At 45.4% G+C, this 12,660-nt stretch overlaps 1 protein-coding gene across 1 annotated transcript; it reads right to left on the minus strand.

Annotated features, from left to right (window-relative positions):
• Positions 1–2,630: 2,630 nt before the first annotated feature.
• LOC137652863 (uncharacterized) lies at positions 2,631–3,904 on the minus strand. The gene is made up of 2 exons (XM_068386257.1): positions 2,925–3,904; positions 2,631–2,754 (listed from the first exon to the last, which is right to left on the minus strand). Exons 1-2 carry the CDS (start codon positions 3,902–3,904, stop codon positions 2,631–2,633), a joined length of 1,104 nt encoding a protein of 367 aa, XP_068242358.1.
• Between the last annotated feature and the right edge of the window lie 8,756 nt (positions 3,905–12,660).

Below are 12,660 nucleotides of genomic sequence, written 5' to 3' on the forward strand. Positions count from 1 at the left end.
CAAAAACTGGAGTCACCTCCTGAAACAATAGAAACAGCCACTATTACAACACGTACTATTTTACATGCACAATAACAAACAAATACATCAAAGTAAGGGCCAGACAACACAGGGACATCCACAAGCAATAATATGCATGAAGACACACAAATAGCAACATAATAAGCTGGTAAATGCAAGCAGAGAAATACAACGTACATGGGAGCATAAATGTAAAACTACATTGAACATATATTACCACATTCTCCCCACCTATGAAATTCAAGCAGCATAATCATCAAAATACTTAGGAGCCCGCCGGGTCCTTTCGGACCTCCGGAGTGGTACAGGTGTAGTGCCTTGACCAGACGCAGCAGGAAGCTCTTGAACAGCACTTTTCCCGGATGTAACGTCATGAGTGACTTCTTGAAGAGCAGGTTCCGAGCTTGCTCTAGCATCTGGACGGCGCACCTCAGACTCTGATATACCTAGAATCTAGAGATTGCGGCAGTGAAGATCTGGGGGCCTCCACGCAGCTACTACCATCACCACTTAAAGGTGCTAGATGCCTCAAAGACACAGTGGACTCTCTACCATCAGGAAACTTGACATGAGCATATTCAGGATTAGCTTCTACTATTTCTACTTCATCTACTAGAGGGTCATTCTTGCTGTGCCGTACTTGTCGTCTTAATAGAGCGGGACCTTTGGTGATGAGCCAGGTAGGCAACGTACGACCTGACGTGGACTTCCGAGGATGCTTTAGGAAACGCTCGTGTGGTGTACAATTAGTTGACGTACATAGCAGGGAACGGATAGAGTGAAGTGCATCTGGGAGGACAACTTCCCATTTCGAGACATCAAGATTCCTTGTTCTGAGAGCTAACTGAATGGTTTTCCATATGATTCCATTGTACCTCTCCACCTGGCCATTGCCCCTTGGGTTGTAGGGCGTAGTGCGACTGGTAGCCACTCCTTTCTCTAGTAAGAATCTCTTCAGTTCTTCTGACATGAAAGAGGCTCCCCTGTCTGAGTGTATGTATGCTGGCATTCCGAATAGTGCAAACAGTTGTACCAAACACCCGATGATAGCACCAGCAGTCATGTCTGAACAAGGGAACGCAAAAGGGAACCGTGAGAATTCGTCAATGACTGTGAGCAAGTATCTGTTTTTCGACTGTGACGGAAGGGGCCCCTTAAAATCCAAGTTCAATCTCTCATATGGCTGAGTAGCTTTCACCAGATGGCCATCATCAGGCTTATAGAACTGAGGTTTGACAGTAGAGCAGATTGGACAAGAAGCAGTAACCTTCTTTACATCCTCAACAGAATAAGCCAGGTTCCGAACTCGGATGAAATGCACCATCCTTGACACTCCAGGATGACAGAGACTTTCATGCAGTTGTTTGAGTTTGTCTGTAGCTACAGCACCACAGACACGCGAGAGAGCATCTGCAGGAATATTTTCCGTACCTGGACGATACACTATATCGTAGTGGTAGCATGACAGTTCAATGCGCCACCTGGCTATCTTGTCATTCTTGATTTTGCTTGAAGATCTTGTGTCGAACATGAATGTTACACTTCGCTGGTCAGTAATCAGCTTAAAGTGATGACCAATTAGGTAATGCTTCCACTTTCTGAGGGCCTCAACTATGGCATAAGCTTCTTTCTCTACTGAAGAATGCCTTTGTTCACTGTCAGAGAGAGTGCGAGAGAAGAACGCTACAGGACGTCCATTCTGAGTGAGAGTAGCGGCAATGGCATGGTCTGAGGCATCTGTTTCGACTGTGAAAGGGGATGTAGGATCAATGGCTTGCACCACGGACTTTGCAATTTCATTCTTCAATTTCTCAAAAGTCAGAGAAGCTTCAAAAGACAATGGGAATCTCGTGGAGTGTGAAAGAGGCCGGACCTTCTCAGAGAAGTTGGGTATCCATCGTGAGTAATGAGCAAGCAACCCCAACATTCTCCGAAGAGAGGCAGTATCCTTGGGAAGGGGTAGACTCAAGAGAGGCTGCAGTCGTTCTGGATTAGGTCTGATCTCTCCGTCCTTTATAGAGTATCCCAGAAGGTTTATAGACTGTGTCCTGAAATCACACTTGTCATGATTAAATGTGAGGTTGTAATCCCTCGCCACTTTCAAGAAATGATTTAGGTTTTTGTCATGCTCCTCTTCCGTCTCTCCACATACAGTCACATTGTCCACATAAGCAAATGCCCCTTCCACCTTTTCTTTTGCAAGGATCTGATCCACAACTCGTTGGAAAGCGGCCACTCCGTTCTTCACACCAAATGGGATTCGATTGAACTCGTACAGCTTTCCACTCGCCTCAAAAGCAGTGTACAACTTTTCGTCTTCTCTTATTGGCACTTGGTGGTAGGCGCTCTTCAGGTCCAAGGTGCTAAACACTTTATATCTTGAGACATTATTCACTGTTTCATCGATCCGAGGCAAAGGGTAAGCATCCAGCTCAGTAAACCTGTTTATAGTTTGTGAATAATCAATCACCATTCTCTTCCTGCGATTGTGCCCTGCAGTGATTAGCACCTGGGCCCTCCATGGAGACTGGCTGGGTCTTATTATTCCTTCTTGTAGCATTCTACCAATTTCAGTTTTGACAAATTCCTTATCAGCCTGAGAGTAATGTCTAGACTTTGCCGCAATGGGTCTGCAGTCTGATGTCAGATTGCTGAAGAGTGCGAGCGCAACCAACTTCACTGCTGCCAGCCCACATATCTTGAGTGGTGGGCGTGCTCCTCCAAAAGCCATTTCTAGAGCAGAATGATTCTTCAAGAATTCATGCCCCAAAATTACATCACTACACAGGGCTGGCAGTACTTTGAGTTTTACACTAGGATAAATTTGTCCTTGAAGCTCCACATCAACACAACAAAGACCTAAGACTTTGGACGAGAGAGACGCATCAGCCATAGAGACGTGCCCGTCGTCAGGAAGTATGATTAGGTTGTTTTCTTTAGCAATCTTCTGACTCACAAAATTTTCCGAGCTTCCTGTATCAATAAGTGCATTAACAGGGAGACCATTAACTTTCAAACAACTCAAGGATTTACTAAGACTACTAGGCACAGCCCCAGACACAGTAGCCAGTGTTGCTGCCGAATATTTAGTTTTACCAGCAGAGGTATCCCCTACCGGTTTCCCTGACCTACACACTTTTGCATAATGTCCTTGTTTCTTACACTTTAGACATAAAGCTTCCCTAGCAGGACATTTGAACCGAGGGTGCCGTTTCAATCCACAGAAAAAACACTGATTGGCGCCAGTAGTGGCGGCAAGATGAGCAGTTTCATCACTACTTTCTAAAAACTCTGAATCACCTGACTGACTTTGTGGCTGAGGTACAGCAGCAGTAATTGGCTGAACAGTAGTATAAGAAGCAGAATGTTTCTGAGCCATCTCTAAAGTGCGTGCCTGTTCATAAGCAGTTTGCAAGTTAAGAGTTATATTTTCGAGTAGTCTTTGACGAATGGCACCAGAAGAAAGTCCATTGATGAATGCATCTCTAACATAGTTATCACACGCCTGCTCTGCTGACACTGCTTTGAACTGACAGTCTTTTGCTAGGAGCTTCAGAGCTTGGAGAAACTGGTCTAGAGACTCACCTGACCCCTGCCTACGTGTGGCCAGGACATGCCTAGCAAATACCTCATTTCTAGGTTTTACATACAGTGATGTCAGTGCTTTCTCAGCCTTAACATAAGTGTCACAGTCTGCTATGTAGTCGTACACTCGAGGAGCAACGTAGTTGGTGAGTAGGATTAGTTTGTCTGCACTGGGAGATATCTTCTGTACTGCTTGGTAGAAGTTGTTGAATGTCCTTAGCCAGTGCGTCCACTCCTTAGCAGCGGTGGCAGAATCCGGGTCAGCCTCGAAGCGTTCTGGACGTAGGAACCGTTCCATGGCCTCTCAAATTTTTATGTTGTGTGCAATAAATTGTTGTGAAAATAAAAAACCTGTCATAGGTTATAGGTTTTATTGCACACAAAAACTGGAGTCACCTCCTGAAACAATAGAAACAGCCACTATTACAACACGTACTATTTTACATGCACAATAACAAACAAATACATCAAAGTAAGGGCCAGACAACACAGGGACATCCACAAGCAATAATATGCATGAAGACACACAAATAGCAACATAATAAGCTGGTAAATGCAAGCAGAGAAACACAACGTACATGGGAGCATAAATGTAAAACTACATTGAACATATATTACCACATTGGGCTTATCCCTAAGTGGTTTTTTCCGAATTTATTTTCGATAAAAATATACTAGGGTGTTACTGTACCTTCCTGTTCCTGTAGTTATGGTTCAAGAGGGACAGAACAACAGAGTTTTTAGTCTGAGTCTGTGTTGTCTGGCTTGGGGCAGAGTCCCCCTCGCTGACCTAACACATACAAAGGGAGCTTAGCTCCCTTAGGTCACTACCGAAGGTTTCTGTAGTTATGATTCCTTCTTTTGTGATCTACCAGACTAGTCCTGTTGCTGTTCTCGGGGGAGGATAAGTTCTTCCCTTGGGAGTAGCAACGCCTTCCTTGCTTTGGTGCTCTGGAAGCTGGCAAGTATTGCTGGCCTTTCCCCTTAGATCTCCCTTAGGCTAAGATAAGTTTCTTGGCTACGGGTGATCTGTCACTAAAGCAAGGTTGGCAGGACCCTCTTGTCCCTTCCCCCTCTATCTCCGTAATGGCCTAGCCATTACTGTACTGTACCTTGCCGGCCGGCAGAGCTGGCCGGCAGGGGTCTTACTGTACTGTACGCCGTTCTACTTCTGGACCTAGTATAGGTTGGGATGTGGAATTGACTCAGCCCATTGCCGGCCGGCAGAGCTGCTGGCCGGCAAGGGTCTTATGTTTTCGAGTGCTGCCCGGACCTCTCTTGGTCCCTCATCCATGCCTGCCGGCAGAGCCGGACGGCATTGGTCAAGGAAGCCTAAATTAGTTTCTCCCCTTCCTTATATGCACTCTTTCGGTTGCCGGGCTTGGAGGTTGTGTACACTCTTATCCCGGCATCCATTCTATTTTTCTTCTAAGTGCTGTACTTGTCCCGGCTGCCGGCCTATGAGGCCGGCAGCCGGGCAGGTGTAGTCTTCTGGTTCTTTTGCTGCCGGCTGGCATCGGTCTTGTACCTTTGCCGGCCGGCTTATGTCAGCCCTTGTCTGCCGGTCACCAAGAGTGTGGCCGGCAGCTGGGTACTACCTTGTGTAGTTGCTGGCCGGCAGCCATTGCCGGCCAACACTGGCTGTTACCGGCCGGCAGTTGCTGCCGACCGGCACAGGCATTTGAACCAGAGTGCTGCCGCCCTATAGCTGTTAAGTAGTATACTTTAAAGCTAGTTGTGGTGTGTGCCGGCCGGCAAAGGCAGGCCGGCACACATACCCCTATACTGTACTAGTATTCTTCTGTATAGCATATACAGTAAGAAGAAAACTATAGTAAGGGTTTTGGTACAGCACTGTATCTTCTAACACTATTGTGTTTTCTTGCACACCCCTTTGCTGTTGCCCTCAGATAGGAAGCTGAGTTCTTCCCTGTCTATTATCCAGGATTTTAAAATCATTGCTTAGGTGTGAGCTCCACCTGTTTCCTCTGGAAACCTTGCATTGGTTACTCTAGAAGAGATAAACCATTTTTGATTTTATTATCTCGAAGGCTGCAACAATGGGTTGTGAGGGAAACACAAATGTGTGTCTTTCCTTTCTGAATTGTTATGCTATACTATGCATATCCAGTGATACATAGTTCACTTGATACTCATGGAAATATCTTCTCTTTACAGAAGGACACTCCGAAGTGGGGAAGTGCTTTCTGCAATGTCAGCAGCAAGAACCTCTGCGGACATGAGTTTTGTAGGAGACACGCAGCATACGTTGTCTCCAAGGATGATCTCCGGTATTGGGACCCTCAGGTATGTACTGTGTGCACTAACCTCATTAATGAGACAATTAAATAGCTAGGAAGAAGCTTCGTACCTGGGTAAGGGGCTTCCAAAAGAACACTTCTGGCCCTTATCTTCCAAGTGAGAAGATGAGGGCGTATCCTTTCCCTAAGGCATCAGCTGATGCAGTGATTCCCCAGCCTCAAGAGGAGATCCCCTAAGTTCAGATCCAGGTGGATGCTGAAGTCGCGGTCACGATGCAAGACATCCAGCTAGATGACAGGATATCTGATGTGGATGGGTGTCAGGAGGAAGACCTCCTGGCAGAAGCCCAGGATGAAGTTCAAGCCCCTCTACATCGGCCGATCTCCCAGTAGAGCTGGGACAGGCCCTCTCTTCTATTGTTGGAATGATCCAACAAATGCAGAAGGAGAATCAGGAGAAGGCGGCTGCAATGGAACTGCGAATGCAGTGCCTTGCAGAATCACATGGGCCCCAGAAAAAGCTCAATGTGAAAGACCTTCCCTTGTGCTCAGATGCTAACCCATGGAGGTATGCTGAGCACATGCCGATGACAACTGGAAAGATCGTCATCTCGGATAAGCTGGGCTCAGTTCCCCTGGAGGGTGGAATTCTGGCCCAGCAAGGCATCATATCCGGACTGTTATGTCCGGCTGAGGAAGGAACTAGCTTCAAAGGAGGAGACAGAGCCGAAGGAGGTCATAGTGATGGACCATGCTAAGGCTCAAGCTCTACTTTCATCCTCGATGAAAGAGAGGGGCTTCTCTAACTCAAAGGTAGCTGCATTGAATAGGAAGCTCCCTTCCTTTGTGTCCTCGCCTACTAGAGCCTTCCCCTTTTTACAGAAAAGGTTTCTGGCTGTTCTAAAAGCAATCGAGGCTGCAAGTCTTGCCCCTCCCTAGAGGAGTGTAAACCCTTGTCGCTGGCCCTGCCTATGGACCACAAAGACTGGAAGAACGTCCATCTTACGTTCTCAGTGTGAAAGTTGGAGGCTGATATTGCCGGACGTCAGTTCGGCAAGGACCCCCCTAAGCTGTCTGACTTTCTTTTGCGAAGTGAGTTCGATACAAAAGAAAGACTGACTGCCTCAATGTCTCTTCAGACTACTCTCGAGACGATGGCAAGTGACCCCAAGGTCCATGAAACGTTCATGGTAGTGGCCAAGCCTCATCTGGCCACAGTGACGAAGGACCTTTATGGCTTCGTCAAGGCAAGGAGAGCTTGTAGGGTGTTCGTGTTTACCTCGGCTACGGTGAGGCACGAGCTAAAGAAACTAATCTCCTCCAACATTTGGGGAAAAGACCTTTTTCCCTACCGACTTGGTCAAAGAAGCTGTTGATAAAGCCGCCTTGGAGAATAGAAACCTTCTCCAGAAGTGGGGCCTGGCTATCAAAAGAAAGTCTTCCCCGGATGAGGGTTCTCAACCAAAGAAGAAGACTATGAGGACTAGGCTACCGTCTCGGCCAGCCAAGCCTCTTAGACAGCAACAGCAACTGCAATTGCCATTGCCCCCAGTGCCCCAGATCGTGGCACAAACCCCGACCACCTTTCAGTGGGTACCCCAGGCCGTGTCGACACAGTCCACGGCATTCACCCCAGCGTTCGAAGGGCAGTCTACTTCCTTTCGAGCAAAGCCTAGAGGAGCAGCCAGAGGCTCGTCTAGACGCCCCTCAAGGGGAAGGGGATTCAGGGGTGGTCATGGTCAGGAAGGCAAGACCTCAGGACGGCAGTCCAAGCGAGGTGATACCGGTAGGAGGGAGACTTCTGAAATTTCGGGATCGGTGGACCTTCGATCCCTGGGCCCACAGCCTACTCAAGAATGGACTGGGCGGGAGCTGGTACAGCACTCCACCCCCATGCCTTCGGTTTTTCCAACACTCCACCCCCGTTATGGAGGAGTACGTTCAAGAACTGTTGGAGAAAAAGGGTGAAGCCCATCAATTTCTAAGGGAGGCTGTTTTGTGTTCCCAAGAAAGACTCGGAAAAGCTCAGAGTCATTCTGGACTTGTCGCCACTTAACAAGTTCATAGTGAATTGCAAATTCAAAATGCTAACACTGCAACACATAAGGACCTTACTGCCCAGGAGGGCATATTCCGTCTCTATAGACTTGTCAGACGCCTACTGGCACATTCCAATTAGCCATCGACTCTCCCCCTACCTAGGGTTCAGGCTACAACGAAGACTATACGCCTTCGGAGCCATGCCATTCGGGCTAAACATAGCCCCAAGGATTTTTACGAAGCTTGCGAGCGTAGCTCTCAAACAATTTCGCCTAAAGGGAATTCAGGTAGTAGCCTACCTGGACGACTGGTTGGTGTGGGTAGCATCCGAGACAGAATGCTTGCAAGCTTCCAGTCAAGTGATCCAGTTCCTAGAGTACCTAGGCTTCAAGATCAACGGAAAAAGTCTCGACTTTCTCCATCTCAAAAGTTCCAGTGGCTGAGAATTCACTGGGACCTTTTGTCACACCGTTTCTCCACCTCGGCGAAGAAAAGGAAGGAGATAGCGGGTTCTGTCAAGAGACTTCAAGATTCCGAAAGGATATCAAGACACGAGCAGGAGAGAGTACTGCGCTCTCTCCAGTTTGCTTCGGTGACAGACCCAGTGCTAAGAGCACAGCTAAAGGATGCAATCGGAGTTTGGAGAAGTTATGCATCAAACGCGTGAAGAGATCTGAGAAGACCAGCCGCTTCGACTAAGTACTCTTCTCAGGCCTTGGTCCCAAGCCAGACATCTAAAGAAGTCAGGTTCTTCTTCAGCCACCTACCCCGTCGGTGACGATTCACTCAGACGCCTCGAAGGAGGGATGGGGAGGTCACTCTCATCGGAAAAAAGTCCAGGGGACTTGGTCCAGGCTATTCAAGACCTTTCACATAAAACTTTCTAGAAGCTAGGGCAGAGCTCCTTACCTTAAAGAAAGTCTCCCTGCGTCATTCGATCCACATAAGGTGGTGATGGACAGCGAGGTAGTTGTGAGATACTTGAATCGACAAGGATCGAGGTCACCACCTCTCAACCAGGTGATGTTGGCCGTCTTCCGATTGGCGGAAAAGAAGAAGTGGTACCTGTCGGCAGTTCACCTTCAAGGAGTCCGCAATGTGACAGCGGACGCTCTATCCAGGTTCACACCGATAGAGTCGGAATGGTCCTTAGACGCAGGATCATTCTCCTTCATTCTGAATCAGTCCCAGAACTGCAGATAGACCTCTTTGCGACGAAAGATAACAAGAAGTTGCCCCTGTACGTGCCCCGTACGAGGACCCCTTAGCGGAAGCAGTGGACGCGATGTCCCTCGACTGGAACAGATGGTCCAAGATTTATCTGTTCCCTCCTCACAACCTTCAGTTGAGGGTCCTCAACAAACTGAGATCCTTCAAAGGGTAGCGGCAATAGTGGCCCACAAGTGGCCGAACAGCGTGTGGTTCCTCCTGGCATTGGAACTGTAGCTGAAGTTTGTACCACTACCAGATCCAGTTCTGACCCAGCGAGCCCAGAAGTCAACTGTCTGCGCTTCATTACAGAAAACCCGGACCCTGCAGCTCATGATTTTCTCTCCCTAGCGGTGAGAAAGCGTTTCGGGATTTCGAAAGCCAGTATAGACTTCCTTGAGGAATATAAGTGCAAATCTACTAGAAGGCAATATGAGTCATCTTGGAGAAAATGGGTGGCCTTTTGTCAAGGCGAAGATTCCGCAGGAGATCTTGACAGACTTCTGCTTATCTTTTTTCCCCACCTCCATGGTCAAGGGTTGGCAGCGAACACGATTTCAGCGTGTGAGTCTGCTTTGACAAGACCCATTCTATATGCCTTCCAGGTCGACCTAGGTAACGAGATCTTTAATAAAGTCCCGAAAGCCTGTGCTAGGCTCAGACCTTCAGCACCTCCAAAGCCCATTTCATGGTCTTTGGACAAGTTCTTCATTTCGCTTCTCTGTTGAGCAATGAAGAGTGTGCGTTAAAGGATTTAACACAAAAAGTTATTTTCCTATTTTGCACTCGCGTCCGGGGCCAGGGTTAGTGAGATTGTAGCCTCTCGAGAGAGGCAGGTCGTGTTCAGTTCCTGGATGGGGAAGAACTGAACCTGTTTCCGGATCCTACGTTTCTCGCCAAGAATGAGTTACCCACCAACAGGTGGGGTCCCTGGAGAATCTGCCCTCTGAAAGAAGATGCATCTCTATGTCCAGTAGAATGCCTAAAGGTCTATCTTCATAGAACTTCAGACTTCAAGGGTGGTCAACTATTCAGGGGAGAAACATCAGGCTCAAATTTATCTCTGAATCAACTCAGAGCGAAAATCACATATTTTATTCGCAGAGCGGATCCTGACAATACACCCGCAGGTCACGATCCGAGGAAAGTTGCCTCATTCTTAAATTTCTTTAATTGTATGGATTTTGAACATCTCCGTTCATACACTGGCTGGAAGTCTTCCAGAGTGTTCTTTCGCCACTATGCGAAGCAAGTAGAGGAACTAAAAGAGATCTGTGGTAGCAGTGGGTCGCGGTGTTAACCCTACTGTTTAACTCTGCGAGGAACAGTGGTCTTAATTGGGACGATTAATTCCAGGGTGAGTGTGTAGTTACATACTGTACTACAAACTAAGTGAGGGCACTGTGTTGCCCATTCAGACTGTTCCATTTCCGAAGGTGAACCTAGCATAAGTGCAGCCATGTGTGCCGAGCGTTTCTAACGCTAATGTCATTGATTTGTAATACAGGCTTTTATGACTTTGATACCTCGGTATCTTAAAAGTGGCATCTAATGTTTTTTCTTTCAGACAAACAAGCTCTGTTTACTATCATACTTATGCTTATAGTTTTGGGTTATCCTCTTCTTATATATATATATATATATATATATATATATATATATATATATATATAAATATATATATATATATATATATATATATATATATATATATATATATAATATATATATATATATATATATATATATATATATATATATATATATATATATATATATATATATATATATATATAATTGTGGTTAACCTGTCTATTTATTGCCTGTCAATAATCTGGTTCTTGAGAACCTTGCGTCTCCTTCACCTGTGTCAATTTATTGGTATAATTGAGCATTCATTCTATGTACCTTATCTGGGATAATTCTAATAGAATTGTTCCTTTATGCAAGCTATGTTGCATTGGTTTTCCTCCTATGCGGATATAAAACCTTTGTCCAATACAAGTATTGTGCGGAAAACTGGTCGATATTTCATATTGACGCAGTGGTCCTTTACAAACTATGCTTTACTTAATATAGGGCGAGACCACTATATTAGCTTGCCTGGTATTCATACATAGATATATGTACTCTTCGAGACTTTTCCAGAGTCTAGTAGGACTCTTCCCTGTAGGGGGCAGGAAGCTCTAACATAGTTTATAGTTAGTTGAAAAGATGTATAACGGTAACATCTTAGGTCTCTAGGTCTAGTCGACCGGGAAAAAATTACCTCCGGGGAGTACGGCACGTTCTGAGAATCCACAGATACAGTGATGCTCTGGTACACTTCCATCAGGACGACATGGCTTGAGCCCAAAAAACGGATTTTGAGCGAAGCGAAAAATCTACTTTTTGGTGAGATGGCCAAGTCGTCCTGATGGACCCGCCCTTGCCTTTCTAAGAAAGGGCTGTAGGACCCCTCCCTACATACAGTATCTGTAGCACCTCGTGTACGCTACAAGGAATACAGATGGCGCCAGGATTGGCGCCAGGCACTCATACGAATCGGGGGATAGGGAAGCCTTGGGAGCGGCTCCCCTTTTTCTTTCCTGAATTCGTATCTCGTCAATCACCTCCTACGAGACGAAATCTCTGTCCAGGATGTAGATTGCCATGTGACGTGTCTAGAATACGTCCTCTGATATGTCGCGATATCCCTTTCACGAGGGATACTCGCTCCAGGAGTTAGAATTCTGGTACCTTAAGGTAAATTCTCTGGGAATATCGCCGTAGTTGTAATATACCCTAGGAAGCTACCCTATAGGAACTTCCATCAGGACGACATGGCCATCTCACCCAAAAATAGATTTTTCGCTTCGCTCAAAATCCGTTATATATATATATATATATATATATATATATATATATATATATATATATATATATATATATATATATATATATCTCCGGCGCTAGCTCTTTATTACATAGGGGAGATTTTACTTCTGTATTACATTTTCATTAGATATATATATATATATATATATATATATATATATATATATATATATATATATATATATATATATATATATATATATATATATATATATATATATATATATATATATATATATATATATGTGGTGTGATATATTTTGCACATTTTGACGTGTTTTTCATATTCAAATAAGCCATATATATTTTTGATACATTAATGTCTGGATTCTCTTAACGACCTCGGGATCAGAGCCCCAGGCGAAATCACACAAAGACAAGAGCTTGGCTCCGGCCGGGAATCGAACCCTGGTCGGCAAGCTTGTACAGACAGTGACTAACCCACTTGGCCACGAAGAAAGATAAAAGTCAATGACAATTCTTCTGTACTTATACCTGTCGAATTCAGGTATTTTGTACTTAGAATTAAAATCAACCCATCTTCACCATCGTAGCTAATTGGTAGTTTGTTACTTGGCATTCAATTAATGATAAATTTTGCACATTTTTACGTGTTTTTCATATTCAAATAAGCCATATATATTTTTGATACATTAATGTCTGAATT

The sequence above is a fragment of the Palaemon carinicauda genome, chromosome 14 (assembly GCF_036898095.1).
Source record: "Palaemon carinicauda isolate YSFRI2023 chromosome 14, ASM3689809v2, whole genome shotgun sequence".
Lineage (NCBI taxonomy): Eukaryota > Metazoa > Arthropoda > Malacostraca > Decapoda > Palaemonidae > Palaemon > Palaemon carinicauda.